This window comes from Hippopotamus amphibius, chromosome 3, assembly GCF_030028045.1.
Source record: "Hippopotamus amphibius kiboko isolate mHipAmp2 chromosome 3, mHipAmp2.hap2, whole genome shotgun sequence".
In the NCBI taxonomy this organism is placed as follows: Eukaryota; Metazoa; Chordata; class Mammalia; order Artiodactyla; family Hippopotamidae; genus Hippopotamus; species Hippopotamus amphibius.
The window spans coordinates 58,547,169-58,561,481 of NC_080188.1; the positions used below are offsets into that span (position 1 = coordinate 58,547,169).

The 14,313-nt window shown below is 39.5% G+C and overlaps 1 protein-coding gene across 5 annotated transcripts in view; it reads right to left on the reverse strand.

Annotated features, from left to right (window-relative positions):
- FAM13A (family with sequence similarity 13 member A) overlaps nucleotides 1–14,313 on the reverse strand; it is a 322,984-nt gene that overhangs the window by 78,254 nt on the left and 230,417 nt on the right. For 4 of the 5 annotated variants that reach the window (XM_057726772.1, XM_057726770.1, XM_057726774.1 and 1 more), the window contains one exon: nucleotides 3,492–3,533. The exons of the other annotated variant lie outside the window; for it this stretch is intronic. In XM_057726772.1, the coding sequence (XP_057582755.1) occupies nucleotides 3,492–3,533 (42 nt within the window). The remainder of the gene's footprint in view (nucleotides 1–3,491; nucleotides 3,534–14,313) is intronic. 5 annotated transcript variants of the gene reach the window in all.

Here is a 14,313-nt window from a genome sequence, read left to right on the forward strand (position 1 = left end):
GACTTAGATAAACAGAACTAGCAACAGATGCCAACCAGATCTGACTGGACGCCACCAAAAGAATTCAGACAACAGGCTACATGTGGCACAGAAGAACACCTACTGCAAGCTGCTTTCACACTAATCTGAGCAATTGAGGTAGGGGCTCCTTTTCTGGGATTCCAGTCTAGACTAGGAAAGAGGCCAGGGTGTGGGCATCTTTGCCAAGCACGTTCTGCACCTTTAGTGTGCAGGTTCGTGTTTATTTTGCAGCAATCTCACTAAAGTTTTGGCATAATCTGTCCTTCCCTTTCATTCCCTTAATCACTTCAACAGGGCGGGTAATTTCTAATGAGCACCCGGGAAACAATGACACCTACTGTTTGAGCTCCTGTAGCTGCAATAAACTTGCCACATGGGATGGCGGCAGGTGTAGATTTGTAGCTACTATTTCTTTCCTTTGCAAAAAAGGACAAATGGCTCTATGGAGAAGTACTGGAATCAAAGAAGGCAGTTCTTATCACAGAAGACTATTCATCTGGAATGAGAATATCAGGGTGCGTGTCTATTTATGAGAGGCCTACCTTACTACAGAAAGGCTTGAAGGCAGTGGAAACGTACAGTAGACTAACAAGTGGTTCAGCCATGGCTGTCAGAAGGGCAATCACAGAAACTGCAGTTCCACAAGGTGAAGAGTGGAGCAAGGTTAACGACTGAAATGGCCCCTCTCGGTCTCTGTTTCTGCATCCCATCCCCCTACCCCCAGTCACAGGAAGGTCCCAGAACCTCCACTAGTGCACTGCAGCCTCTTGGTATGCTCTCCATCTCTACCCCAGACACAGACCCTCTCTTGTTGTTGTGAGTAACGCACCTTGTCTCCACCCCAATAGCCGGATGCCCGTCTGATCTCCTGTATCTAAGTTCCTTTCTAGACCATCCATTCTCCTTCCTCTGATACAGGAGGCCTCCTTTGCCCTCATCTTCTCTCTGTTTTGATCTGGCCTACCTGAAGACTGCCCACTCCCAAACTTGCAGCCACAAAGATCTGCCATTCTACCTTATGCTGGACCTCTCAGAATAAACCACTGAACGGGATACCCCACCATTAAACACCCCATCCCCTCTGCCTGGCTGCTTCTGGTTGAATCTACTTCTGGTGAATACCCGTTTCAGATATGTCCCATCTCTTGGTTGGGCCTTCCCTCCCCTGAAAAGCCTGACCAGTCAACACTGTCAGTATATAATATTTAGTATTCAATATCCCTAACCAGCGAAGATACCATTTTGCAACTACCAATCATTTTTTACTTTTCAAAGCCACAGAAAAAATTATTTTGGATTTAAAAGAGCCAATTTAGTTTTCCATTATGTTAACAAATCATTATGAAATTCATTAGTCATGCAATAACTCCCCTTTTCTAATACTGCAGCAAAGGAATTGTAATAAAGTGGGAGGGAAAGGAATGGAAGACAAGGATGCTACAAAAATTTATTTAAATATATTTAAAACATTTAAGCATTCATTTGCTTTTACTAGAGACAGTGCAAAAAAAAGTACACTGATTTATAAATTACCAGTGGACATGTTACTGTTTTTAGTCCAAAAATCTAAAAGAACTTAATTAACAATCGTGTTTTCCTTTTTCTACTTGAATTCTGTATGCTAGAATAACTCAAGAAAAGTCAATCTCAAACCAGCCATGCAAATAATTTAAAAAAAAAGTTCATGTTTTTATCAATAGATTCTCCCTTGTTTCATGTCAAGTGGGTACAAAAAAAAGCTAAATTAACTTGTACCAACCTAATTCTTACACAGTTTCTAAGATTATCATGTAATGTTATTCAGAAAAAGAAACTACATTTGAAATTTTTACTTTCAGGCCAAATAATTACCAGTTTTGCATTTATGAAATATCTCCACTTAGATTAAATTCCCCTCCTATGAAAAGAATGCCTGGTGGTAACTTTTCCTTTTTCTGTACCTCTACTGTAAATGTGGGCTAGTATGCACATTCATTTTTCTCCCCTACTTTGATTACATTTTAGTTTTTATGACTCAAACACTAAAAGGTCAAATAGCTTCTATTCAGAGTTCAGTAAATATACCAATTTTCTTTACATTCTTTTGCTTTTACTTTGGAAGTACAGAATTTCTTTTTCAAGACTATAGAATTACTCTAATTACAAAATTTACACTCTAAAACACAATTATGTGTATTTGAGGACTTACGACCTATAAGTCCATTTTCCCCATCTGCTTTTTAAAACAGTGATAAAAAAATAAAATTCAATACTATGTAAAATGTAGACTGATGCTACCCAGAGTAATAAAAATAAGACATTCAGAGAATAGTTTTCATTGTCATGATCTGGTGCAGGAGTCTTCTGTACTATGTAAAGCTTAATTTCCATTCATATATGGTAATCATTTGTTTGATATTACTGTGTGTATTTACATACTGAATACTAGCATCACTGTGTACCCAGCAACAACATCCTCATGGGTTTACAGTAATTGCACAGTCGCAGTAGCCTATGCACCAGAATGTGCTGATGTGGTTGGCAGGAAACCAGGATGAATCAAATGGACCACCATGCTGTCTCAAACTGAAACCTCAAATGTTCCCTCTCGTGCCACAAAGTGATTATGCAACAAGCTTCAAGTCGCTAAAGGGCAGAACACTACTGCAAACCAGTTACTTGCCCAAGCCTGACATCCTATGACATTTTGGAACTATGGTGGTTGAGTTAAAGTCTAAATCTAACTCTGAGACTATTGCAACAAATCAGACTCGAAAACAAACAAAATATGTATGTGATACCCTGACACTGCTTTTTAAAAAGTAGAATTCAAAATTGAGGAAAGGTTAAAAAAAAACTTCAGCAACTTAAATTGGAATTCATATGGTCATATTATTTTCAAATATATTTTCTAAGCCTTTGAAGTGGGTAGGTAGTGAGGAAAGATGTAATGAGTAAGAAAAATCTGGTTCTAGGTTATTATTGATACCTAAGTGGGATGGTTCACTGAAAATCACATCGATACGACAACTTTTTTAGTCTGGAGGGAAGTGATCTCATCTAACATCTACTTTGATATAAACTTACCTGTTTTAAGAGTTGTCATTCTGGCTTTATAAACTTTAAAAGATAACCCTGAACTCCATGAACTTGCTAAATATTAGTTTCGCACTTCACTACTATCTAGAAAATAATGTAACATAACCCAAGACTTCTTCAGCAAGTGAGCCTTAGGCTCGGAACCTTCCCTAACTGCATATATGTATAGAATAGAGATTTTAAAATTTAGGTTACAGCCTAATCATTAGGCAGATTTTGAAATTAAAATGGCTACCCTGACATCTTTGAATTTAAAACCAAACATCTTATCTTAGTCCAACGAGCTTAGAATTATTCTATCGAAAAGAATTAATGTGGGCAAATAAACCCCCCAAAGAAGCCTTAACCTTCCTCAATTCCCTGTAACAGACCAATAAAAATCAAATAAATACCTCAAATAGAAAGGCGACATAGGTCTTTCATCTTCCTGCGAACTAAAAGGAAAATAAAACTTGAATTAATATAATTGCTGTTAATATCATAACATCTCCATTTTACTAAAACTCTATTCTGCCTACCACAAATTTTGTTTTGACACATTAGAGCTAATCTCACAATGGAGTAAGGCTGGTAAAATATACTCTACCTTGGGCCTGGCCAAGGTCAATTACTTCAAGGGAGACCATCAAGAGATGTTTCTTTCAAGATTAGCCCAAGCCAAAAGTAATTCACATCACACTTTGAAGAGGAAGCTTTTTACTACCTTATTCTACAAGCCCAATCCAAGTATTCACATATTACACATAAACCCTTAAAATGATTACATACTCAATTATCTCAATAAAGCTAATTACAGGTCATTAACATGATGATGAAAGTAAGAAACAGCCAACAAAATATTCCTGTTGAGTGCATGATGTCCTACAGTACGCAACGCTCATGCTCTGTCTTCTACAGTTACCCAAAGCATTAACGAGGGTAAATAACCTGAAAGGACGCACGTGAAACTAGAAAAAATAGTTTAAGCTCCTCAAACAACACTGCAGCAATATGAAGCTTAATATAAATGTATTTAATTAAAAATATAAAATATATACTACAGTAAAACATTTCTGCTTTCTTTTACCTGTTTTCTTCTGATAAATGACCTCAAAACTAAGAATGAGTCTCTCCCCTTCAGTGCCTACTGGAGTGGTCTTTGAGCTTTTTTTGATTACACATTCATATAATAACTTACTTTTAAGCAGCTACTCCTCTTAATTTATGACAAAGTATCTATGTTAATTATGTGCATCATTAAACAGATAAAAGTAGAAATGTGAAGTATTAGATAAAATTAAGAAGCTCTAATATTTTCTTCTTGTACCCCTGTTATATATACCACAAGCATTATCGATAAAAAGAGAAAACTTTGCTTCAATTGGTAATATTACCCTGGCAATCACCAAAAATCTTATTACAAGTTATAGTGTAACACACACACACACACACACACACACACACACACACACGCACACCCCCCCCCAACCCCCCCGTCCTGGAAGTTGAAAAGGTCTTAACATTTTAGTTGCAAGATGGCACATAAAACATGACATACTATTTTTTATTCTCTCATGATTTTGGTTTCCCATGTCAATATCGCTTAGCAATTCTAGTGTTTATCTTGCCAAAGATTTTAATGTTTGTAATAGATTGTGCCAATTTTCCCAAGTGAAAGATAAGTGACAGATTAGCTTTACTCTTGACTCTAATGTTGATGGGCTGATGGCAAAGCTTGAAGAGTTACAGGCACTAACACCTGGGAAATGTCCAGGTGTTTTCGGAAGAAACCACCTGCAGCGGCACTATTGTAGGAGTGACTGCATACAAGGGGCTTACACAGTGACTTCAAAATAGTCCTTGAAAACGCTTAACAAAATATAAACATGTTAGAACTGGGTTTGTTTTCTAATCCAGGGTTAAGTGTCAAAAAGTACTAAGTATGACCAACACTATGCAAAAAAGGCTGCAACAAAAAAACCTATAACCATTTTATTATTACAGGAACATTGCCTCCATGTGTTATAAAACGAGCACTGTACTAAATACTTTTCTGCCCAGAAAAGATCCTTAACTCTAACATGCAACAAATTATCATGAAAATTAATAAGGGTACTTTAGTGAACATTCAATTAGCAATATGGTTGGTTTTCTCAGAATTCAGGAGTGCTCTGGGAGATGATTTAATGGTGCAGAGTTCTGAACACAGCTTGTTCATGTGTTCTGGCTAATACTTTTTGTGTGTGCGTGAAAATTTCCTTGTAGCCAACTGAGGCAGTCAAAAGCAATCCTTTCCTTCCTTTACACCTTCACTCCCTCAGACATTTATTCATCAGCCAGGTACTATCAGGTGCTTGACATTAATTATCTCATGTAAATCCTCACAAAGACCCTCCCTGGTACTTGCCCCTCCTTTGAGAACAGCAGGCTCAGAGCAGGCACACAGCTTATCCAGGTCACACAGCTAGTAATGTGCAAACAACAAACACACTTTTGTTGTTTACTGCCTTCCCTTCAATTTTATTTATCAAAATATGATGGAATGAATGTCCCCATTCTGGCACAAGATCTTGTGGACTTTATAATTTATAAGCTCCATGTCATGCTTCTGATTATAGCAACTCTACACCGACCTTAGTCAAAGTCCATTCATAATGTATTATGCCTGATAGCATGTATGTGGTGATTAACTTATTAAAATGTATTGGCACTATGTCAAGAATGTCTCGATAGAAACACAAGTTTTTAATCATGAGCAAATATTTTTCAGGCTGCATTTGCACAAGGTAAATTGGTCAATGAAAGACAAAATCAGAAGTTCTTGATTTGGCTATGTCCCTGGATTTTGAGAAGTTTTAAGTGTTACAAAAAAGAAAATGTAAGCACTGTTATTTAAATGAAATGAAACAGACTCAGTATTAGATTTGCTTAGTCAGTAGCAGTCAACAGGGCAGCAATCCATGCACAGTACCCAAGAACAATATAATTTGAAAAGAAAATGAGGATAAATAATTAATTTTGATAGTTAATTTGCCTATTTCTTTTTTCCCTTTCATAAAAGTACCCTTGCCCAGGGTTTAGTAATGTAATCTTGACAATATAAATTCTGAAATAACTAAAGCATTGATTTCAAATTGATTAAGTCAATTAATTCTAAAAATCAATTTTATGCATGATTTTAAAGGCAATTTGAAGGAAAAATGGCCAAGGACAATTCTTCCAAATAGAACAGAGAAAATAAACTTTTCCATAAAATTTACACACTGGAATGCAAAACATTTGAAAAGATCACCATTTCTAGCTCTGTGCAAAATGAATACTGGACTATTATTACATGCCCCCAAACACTTATTCATCGGGTTATGTATGCCTGTTTCTAGCTTTATATCAACTCAGGCATGTCCAACGATATTAACTGAGTTGTATTTTTTTTTTGCCTAAATTTAAAATTGAGAACTAACTCACATTCACTTTCAATTTTTAAAAATAAGCACATGTACTGTGAATGAAATGGGGAGTGTGTGTCATGAAATGAAGCCAATGACAAACTGTAACAACTTGGAATTCATTCAATTTCCTCCTTGGTTACTAGTATAAACCCCATGTTTTAATTATTTCCTGTTTGCTGACTCTGAATAATAGCCAAGTTTAAGCGGCCAATTAGTTTGCTTTTTTTTTTTTTTTTAATTCAAATACATTGAGAGATTTGGGCAATCACCTCATGCAGGTCAGGCCATTGGGTGCTTAATGTCCTCAGACATGTGGTGTTATATTCTCTCAGAACGGCTGCCTGTGGGAAGAACATTTATCAAATAGGCCCAAGTACAGTCCAAACCTAAGAAGCTGCAACTGAGAAGGGCAATAACAAAGACGGGAGGGTTTTAGTGGGAGCCTAACTTATCTTTTTTTTTTAATTTAATTTTTATTTTATATTGAAGTAGAACTGATTTACAATGTTGTGTTAGTTTCAGGCATACAGCAAAGTAATTCAGTTGCACATATACCTATATCCATTCTTTTTCAGATTCTTTTCCCATAGAGGTCATTACAGAATAAGGAGGGAAGTTCCCTGTGCTATACTAATTTATCTTATGTGGCTCAACATTGGTTGAACATAAACGCACATAAATGGGTGACACCTAGACTTACAATCTCTTCCTGAGCTGCACTCATTTCTAAACTGAAGCCACAGAATGCAATGTCTATTGATTTAATTACACAGCAAGCTAACTGAAATCGTGAAAAGCATGGCGTTTTCTATGTCTAAGAAAAACCAAATACTGTTGGGAGAATTCCCAGACTGAGGTATTCAGAATGGACCCTCAGTTACTGGATCAAACCACCATTCCATTCAATTCCCTTTTGAACTGTCCTGATAAATGTTCCAATTAGTCCAACTTTCTAATTGGTTAATGTGGCTGGCTACCCCCAAATTAACATAATCTGCATATTTAGCTACACCCTTTAACTGCATTTTCAAGTGATCTGAACTAGGAGAAACAGTTTGCAAGTGTTCCGTGGGTTCTGCAAAGTACAGCAAAATAGATAAATGCTAAGGATTAGGTTCCACTCATTGAAAAAACTAGAAAACCAGCTACTGGGGCTTAAAACAAAAAACAAAACAAAAAACAAAACAAAGAGCCAAGGGGAGAGAGGAAGGGAGCGCCAAGTGAAAGGACAAAATTTAAAGTATTAAGTAAACGTTTCCTCTGGAATTTAGGTTTTCCCCTCATGTTGCAACAGAATGTGCTAAGTGGAAGAATTTTCGTAGATGAATTTTCTTCGAGGATGATGAGGTGAGTGAAATTAGCACATTTTCTTTCCTTCCTTCCTCTGCAAAATATAAGTGCCATACTTGAGACTTTTGGTTTATCCACAGTCTCAGGCATTAACATTTATAACCCTCCATTTATAGCATTTATAACCCTCCCTTTGGGGTGTGATGTAGCAGCTGGTGTCTGCTGCTCAGATTTTTGGTTCAGCTCCATGCAGGAACACAGTAGGAAACAGTCTCCCTGTTCCTTTTGGAAAACACATGTAAAAGTTTTCAGATCAGTTTGTAGTTAAGTGTTTGGCCTGTAACTTCAGGGGGACATTTTTGTAGATGTATGTATACTTCTTTATTATAAGCCCAAGCAACTTTGTTTATAGTTTTATTATTTGTATGTTGTAACTAAGAATGCAACACCTAGCTGCCAGTAGAAATAAAAACAAACCACTGAAGTTCAGGAGCAAATATGCTTTCCTGACCAAAGGGTAAATGCAAAGAGCTGAACTGTTAACGTTCACAGGACTAGAAATTTTAGCTAACACAAGAGGTATTACGCTTTGGAAGCAAAACAAACAAATCAAAAGACTTTCAAAAATTTACAGCTTTCTCCCCAATAAGACAGGAAAATATTTCTACTATTTTCTTGATTGCTTAGTAGAGATTTGAAATATATTGTTAGGGGCTGAATTGTGTCCCCTCAAAAAGATACGTTGAAGCCCTAGCCCCCGGAAACTCAGAGTGTGATCTTATTTGAAAATACGGTCTTTATAGAGGTGATCAAGTTAAAGTGCAGTTATTGTAGTGGGCCCTACAACTCAATATGACTGGCACCCTTATAAACAGAGGATATTTGGGCGGAGACAGACACGCATGCAGGGAGCACACCACACGAAGACTGGAACTGTGTTGCCACAAGCCAAGAACTCCTGGAAGTGAGGAGAGAGGCAGGGGACAACTCATTCCCCAGTGTCTTTAGAGGGAGTGCAGCCCTACTGACACGTAAATTTGGGACTTCTGGCCTCCAGAATGGTGAGACAATAAATTTATATTTTTCTAGGCTACCCTGTTTGTGGTACTTTGTCACAGCCATGCTAGGAAACTAACATACCTAACTAAAAAAAAAAAATCCCCCTCCCCAAATCCAGAATTAAGAACCTGCCTAACAAAAGCGTCTCCATCTTACAGAAAAGGTTGTGTTCTGGAAGTTCATTTGTAGGGAGGCTAAGACTAGACTGGATTTCCCATACTGACATGGGGATTTGATTTCCAGGCCTGTACTAACCTCTCATTCAAAATAAACTATCCTCAATAAGCAGTCCAGAGTCAGTGTTTTGTAAACTTTGGCCATGATTCAGTTAGAAACACATTTTACATCAGGATAGTACACACACATCAAAGGGACACACATTTCACAAAATTATTCTCTTACTTAGGATATTTTTCTATTTTGTTATATTTCACTTAAATAGAATTATATAAAACACTGGTCATAACCTGCTCAATTGGTTTTATGACCACCATGTCATGACCCACAGTTGAAAAATGCTATGCTAAAAACACATCTCCCTTGCTTGATGCATAATTAATACTCAGTGAATGTTGCTGAATTAAGATCTATGTTCTCCTACGAAGAGAGCAAATATTCTTTTCTTCTCTGCCCTACTTGGCCAGAATCAGCTCTGGGCCAAAGAAGTACAGATTTTGTTGAGCCTGGATGGCAGAGAAAATCAGAGAGGAATAGGGTCCAGAAATGCTCAGCCATAGGTATGAGAATGTTTTTCTAGATGACTGTGGTGGAAGCTGACAGAGGATTTCCAGGCCTCCTTCCTTTCTTCCTTCCTTTCTTCCTTTCTTTAGGCTGTGTTGGGTCTTCATTGATGCACACGGGCTTTCTCTAGTTGTGGCGAGCGGGGGCTACTCTTCCTTGTGGTGCGTGGGCTTCTCATTGCAGTGGCCTCTCTTGTTGCAGAGCACGGGTTCCAAGCACGTGGGCTTCAGTAGTTGCGGCACATAGGCTCAATAGTTGTGGCTCACGGGCTCTAGAGCGCAGGCTCAATAGTTGTGGCGCACGGGCTTAGTTGCTCTGCGGCATGTGGTATCTTCCTGGGGCAGGGATCGAACCCGTGTCCCCTGCACTGGCAGGCGGATTCTTAGCCACTGCGCCACCTAGGAAGTCCTCCAGACCTCTTTTAAATACTCTTTTCCTCCTTATACCAAGGAATGGTGTCAAGAAGGTGACTCAGGGACCCGTGGTCTTTTTTGAGTCCTCCTTACTTTGTGACCGTGGCATTCTATATCATCTACATTTGGTCTCTTCGATTCAAAGAACTATTATACTTGGAGGGAACCAGGGAGCAGTCAATCCCTCTACCCAGCTCATTCAATCCGTGGATGAACACCTATCTGAAGAACACCTTTCCATCTCTAGGGAACTGAAGCAGGGTGGAGAGGGTGTGTGCTTGTCAGGGAAGGGGAGTAAAGTTTTTAAGCAGGGAGGGGTGGGGTTGCTTTACGTTCTCTTTTTCATCTTCCCCTACAGTGAAAAGGTCAAAAGGAAAATATTACTACCTGTGGACTGGCTGACACAGCCAAGAGCCTCGCACTGCACTTTATAGGCAATCCTCGCTGGAGATGTGTTTAGAAGTCACAGGACAGAATCCTCTTTCCTGTTATTATATTTCAGTTGCATTAATAGGCCAACTGCTCTCCTTAAAAACAAATGTTTATCCTTCACCCCCACACGTGGTCAATCACCAAATTGTACTGATTCTATCTCAGAAAGAGACACATCTCCTGAATCTGATCTTTCCATTTCCACTGCTTTAGTCTTTCACAGGGGCAACATTCTTTTTACCTGTCATCCAGACAGCTTATCCTTAATACTCCCACCAGATTTATCCTCCTAACCCAAGAGCCTGCCCTGCTTCCCCTTTTGTCTCTGGGGTAAAATCCAGATGTCTGAACCTGGCGCACAAGAGTCCTCCCAATCTCAGGGCAGCGAGCCTCTGCCGACCTCTCAGTGCACTTTCATAACTCTGTCTGTACGTGCTGTTCCCTCTATCTTAAGTGCTTCCGCCACCTCTCTCTGCCTGGTAAATACTTCATCTCTTAGCTCAAATGTCATCTAATCTAGGACGCCATCTCCATCACCCTGGAGAGGGGAGCGGCTTCTCCCTCAAGGCTCCCAGACACTCTGTTCACAGCCACGAGCCAGTGCTTAGCACACGACACCGAAATTCCTGAGTTCGGATGCTTATGTCTTTATCTTTGTCCCACCAGTACCTAGCAAGGTACCTAGAACATTCTGGGTGCTCAGTCAGTGGCTGTGGAATAAAATCAGCAACATCAAGACCATGCTGAGTGCTGACTCTACCATGTGATTACATATTTTGAAAACACACACTATTTATAATTTGTAAAATTAATTTTGCCAGCTGGAAGCATCCTCAAATAGCTGTGTGTTGATTAGTTTAAGTTCTCTTGTTCCCTGTGATTCCAAACTTAATGGAATTGTAACTGTGCTGTGGGTTTTCTCCCATCTCTATTTAGAAAAGAAAATGTATTTTCTCCCACTGCACAGTGAGAGGCGGGAGCTGGGCCACTGTGCCTGTAATGTAAACACTGCACTTTCTGTAGGGCACAGTGAACCCAGGAAACGATATGTTCAGACAAGGTGATGTTTGAACACGGCCTTGCCACACACTGTATCTATTTGTTCTGGCTCGAGAGCAGGAAGAGAAAATTTTTTTACTTCATTGCAAACCCAAAGGTTTGCGTGGAGCTTAAAGAAAACTTTGGTTTAGTCACAAAACTATTTTCAAGGCAGATGGAAGCTTTGTTTTGTTTTTGAGCTTCTTGTTCAGCAAAGTGATGTTTATCATTATTACAGACATAGCAAGACTGCCTTAGGGAGGCGGTAATTCAGAATGTAAAATACAGTAACTTTCTTTTTGAGGGGGTTGATATCAGTGGATAAGAGAACATTTTTAGAACTTCAGCAAATCAGTTTAAACGCTTTCTAATCTTTAGATACTGAAACAAAAGCAAGAGAATATGGGGATACCAGCAGAAGAGAAGGAAGCAGTAAATTTTTTTTACTAACTTCTTTCAATTATTACCTTTATTATAATATTCTTAATGGTTTGTTAATATAGGTTTTATTTAACAGGTCTGTAATTTCCCAAATCGTTGACTCTGAATGTGGATTTCTTGAGGCAGACACAACTGTGCAGAAAGCAGTGCCAATTAGCCTGTCAACTTCCCCCCAGTGAACTCTCCCTCTGCCAGAGGAGGGCTCTGCTTAGAAAGATGCCTCAAGGGCTTGTTTCTACACTGTCATGATTTTAGATTGCTTTTCAGGAGGATGAGTGACCGGTGAGTGTACAAAGGTGGATGTCCACCCAGGCTTGAGCTCTGTGAGCTTCCAAAACCACGGGCAGTGCTCACTCAGCCTTTTTTGAGTGTCTAGTATTTATCAGAGCCTATGATAGGGGCTGGAGATACACAGGCTATTAAGATATGGCCTCAATCTTCCCAGGATTCATAGGCCAGATGAGAAACAGAGGCTTGACATTTGACTGTTATGATGAAAAAGGGAGCGACAGCTACCATGTACTCAGAGCTCCCCCAATAAGCCAGGCTTTGGGCTGGGAGCTTCATGTACATTATCTCACTCAATCCTCAGTGACATCTTTAGAGGAAGGTATTACTCACCAGACTTTCCAGATAAGAAAAAAGGTTAAGAAGGGTGAAACAACTGGTGGAAGGTCACAGAGCCAGGCGGGGCTGAGCTTCACACCCGAGTCTGTGGAAACCAGAGCTCCAGACCTTGAAGTCAGAAGCGTGGTGCAGGCGGGCGGGTTAGGGGAGCTCAGGGAACATGACTGACACCGGGAGTGAACGGTGCAGGTCACACGGTCATTATTAGGAGAAAGATAACAGACAGGAGAAAAGCTCTCCAACAAAGGAAGAGGATGTGTGAAGCCATGAGGAGGTGCTGCGGGGAGCCCAGCGCTGCGGACACGGCAGGTGTGTGCCAGGCCGCGGCACTAGAGGAGCTGAGAAAGACAGACAGACAGACAGACACACACACACAGAGAGGCAGGCACTTGAGTTTTCACCAAGTCAAGGAGTTGAAAATGAAGGAGAGTCACTTACAAAAACATAGCACAGTTTATCAATGGTCTCTTCTGGCTGGCTTTTGGTTCCTAATTTTAGTTTCAGGGGCTATTTTAACGTAGACAGTGAAGTTACATTTCTTCCCATCGTCATTTTGCTGGCAGCAAAAAATACCAAGGTATCATCTTACGCTTTTTCCAAACCCTTCTTAACTTTTTCTAGCGTTTTGGTTCCATTCAATGTGATCTGAGAAAAGCTGTTTAGTTCTTCGTTTTTATTTCTACTAAGTTTAAGTGTTCTGATTTTTATTCTTATATTTGATGAGAAGATATCATGTTTTCCTGACCCCAAACCTTAAAGGTTTTTATAAAATGTATCCTGTGTCTCTCCCCCCTCCCTTTACTCAGTTTCTTTTCTTTCTTTCTTTCTTTTTTTTTCTTTACTTGGGTCACTTAATTTAAAAAATTAACTTCTAGGGCTTCCTACTATTTCTTTTTATCCCCCTTGTCCCCACTATATCCCATCAATATATCTTTTTTGTGCAAGAAATAAAATCAGTTTCCACATTTGGCTTCTTGATGATTTGTTATAATGTAGTGTCTAGAAGAGGCAAGTCTACAGAGACAGAAACCAGAGTAGTGGCTGCCTAAAGCTGGGGTGGGGGTCTTGAGGTTGGCTTTGGTCAGTCTGGGCTGCTATAACAAGATACCACAGATTGGGTGGCTTCCACAACAGAAACACTTACTTCTCACAGTTCCAAAGACTGGAAGCCTGAGATCAGGGTGCCAGCACGGTCAGATTCTGGCGAGAGCTCCCCCTGCCTTGCAGACTTTCACCTTCCTGCTGTACCCCCGTATGGATGGGGGTGGGGTGGGGAGATTGTGCTCTGATCCCTTCATCTCCCTGTAAGAGCACCAATCCTATCACAGGAGCTCCACCTCCACAACCTCATCCAAACCTAATCACCTCCCAAAGGTCCCACCTCCAAGAATCATTACACTGGGGACTAAAGCTTCAGCATATGAATTTTGGAGGAACACAAACATTCAGCCCTCAGTAGGGATTGAGAACTAAAGAGTACAGGGTTTCTTTCCGGGTGATGAAAATATTCTAAAATTGACTGTTAGTGATGGCAGCATAACCTTGTGAATTACTAATAACCATTGACTTGCACACTTTAAGTAGGTGAAGTGCATGGTATGTAAATTATATCTTAATAAAGCTATTATCAAAAAAGTTACTTCTGGTTCTTGTTAAGGGAAGAATAAATAGTGCTTTTAAAAGGTTTTATATAGTATGAACTATTTTTTGGCAAGTCATTCTATCATCACATAAATATATAAGTA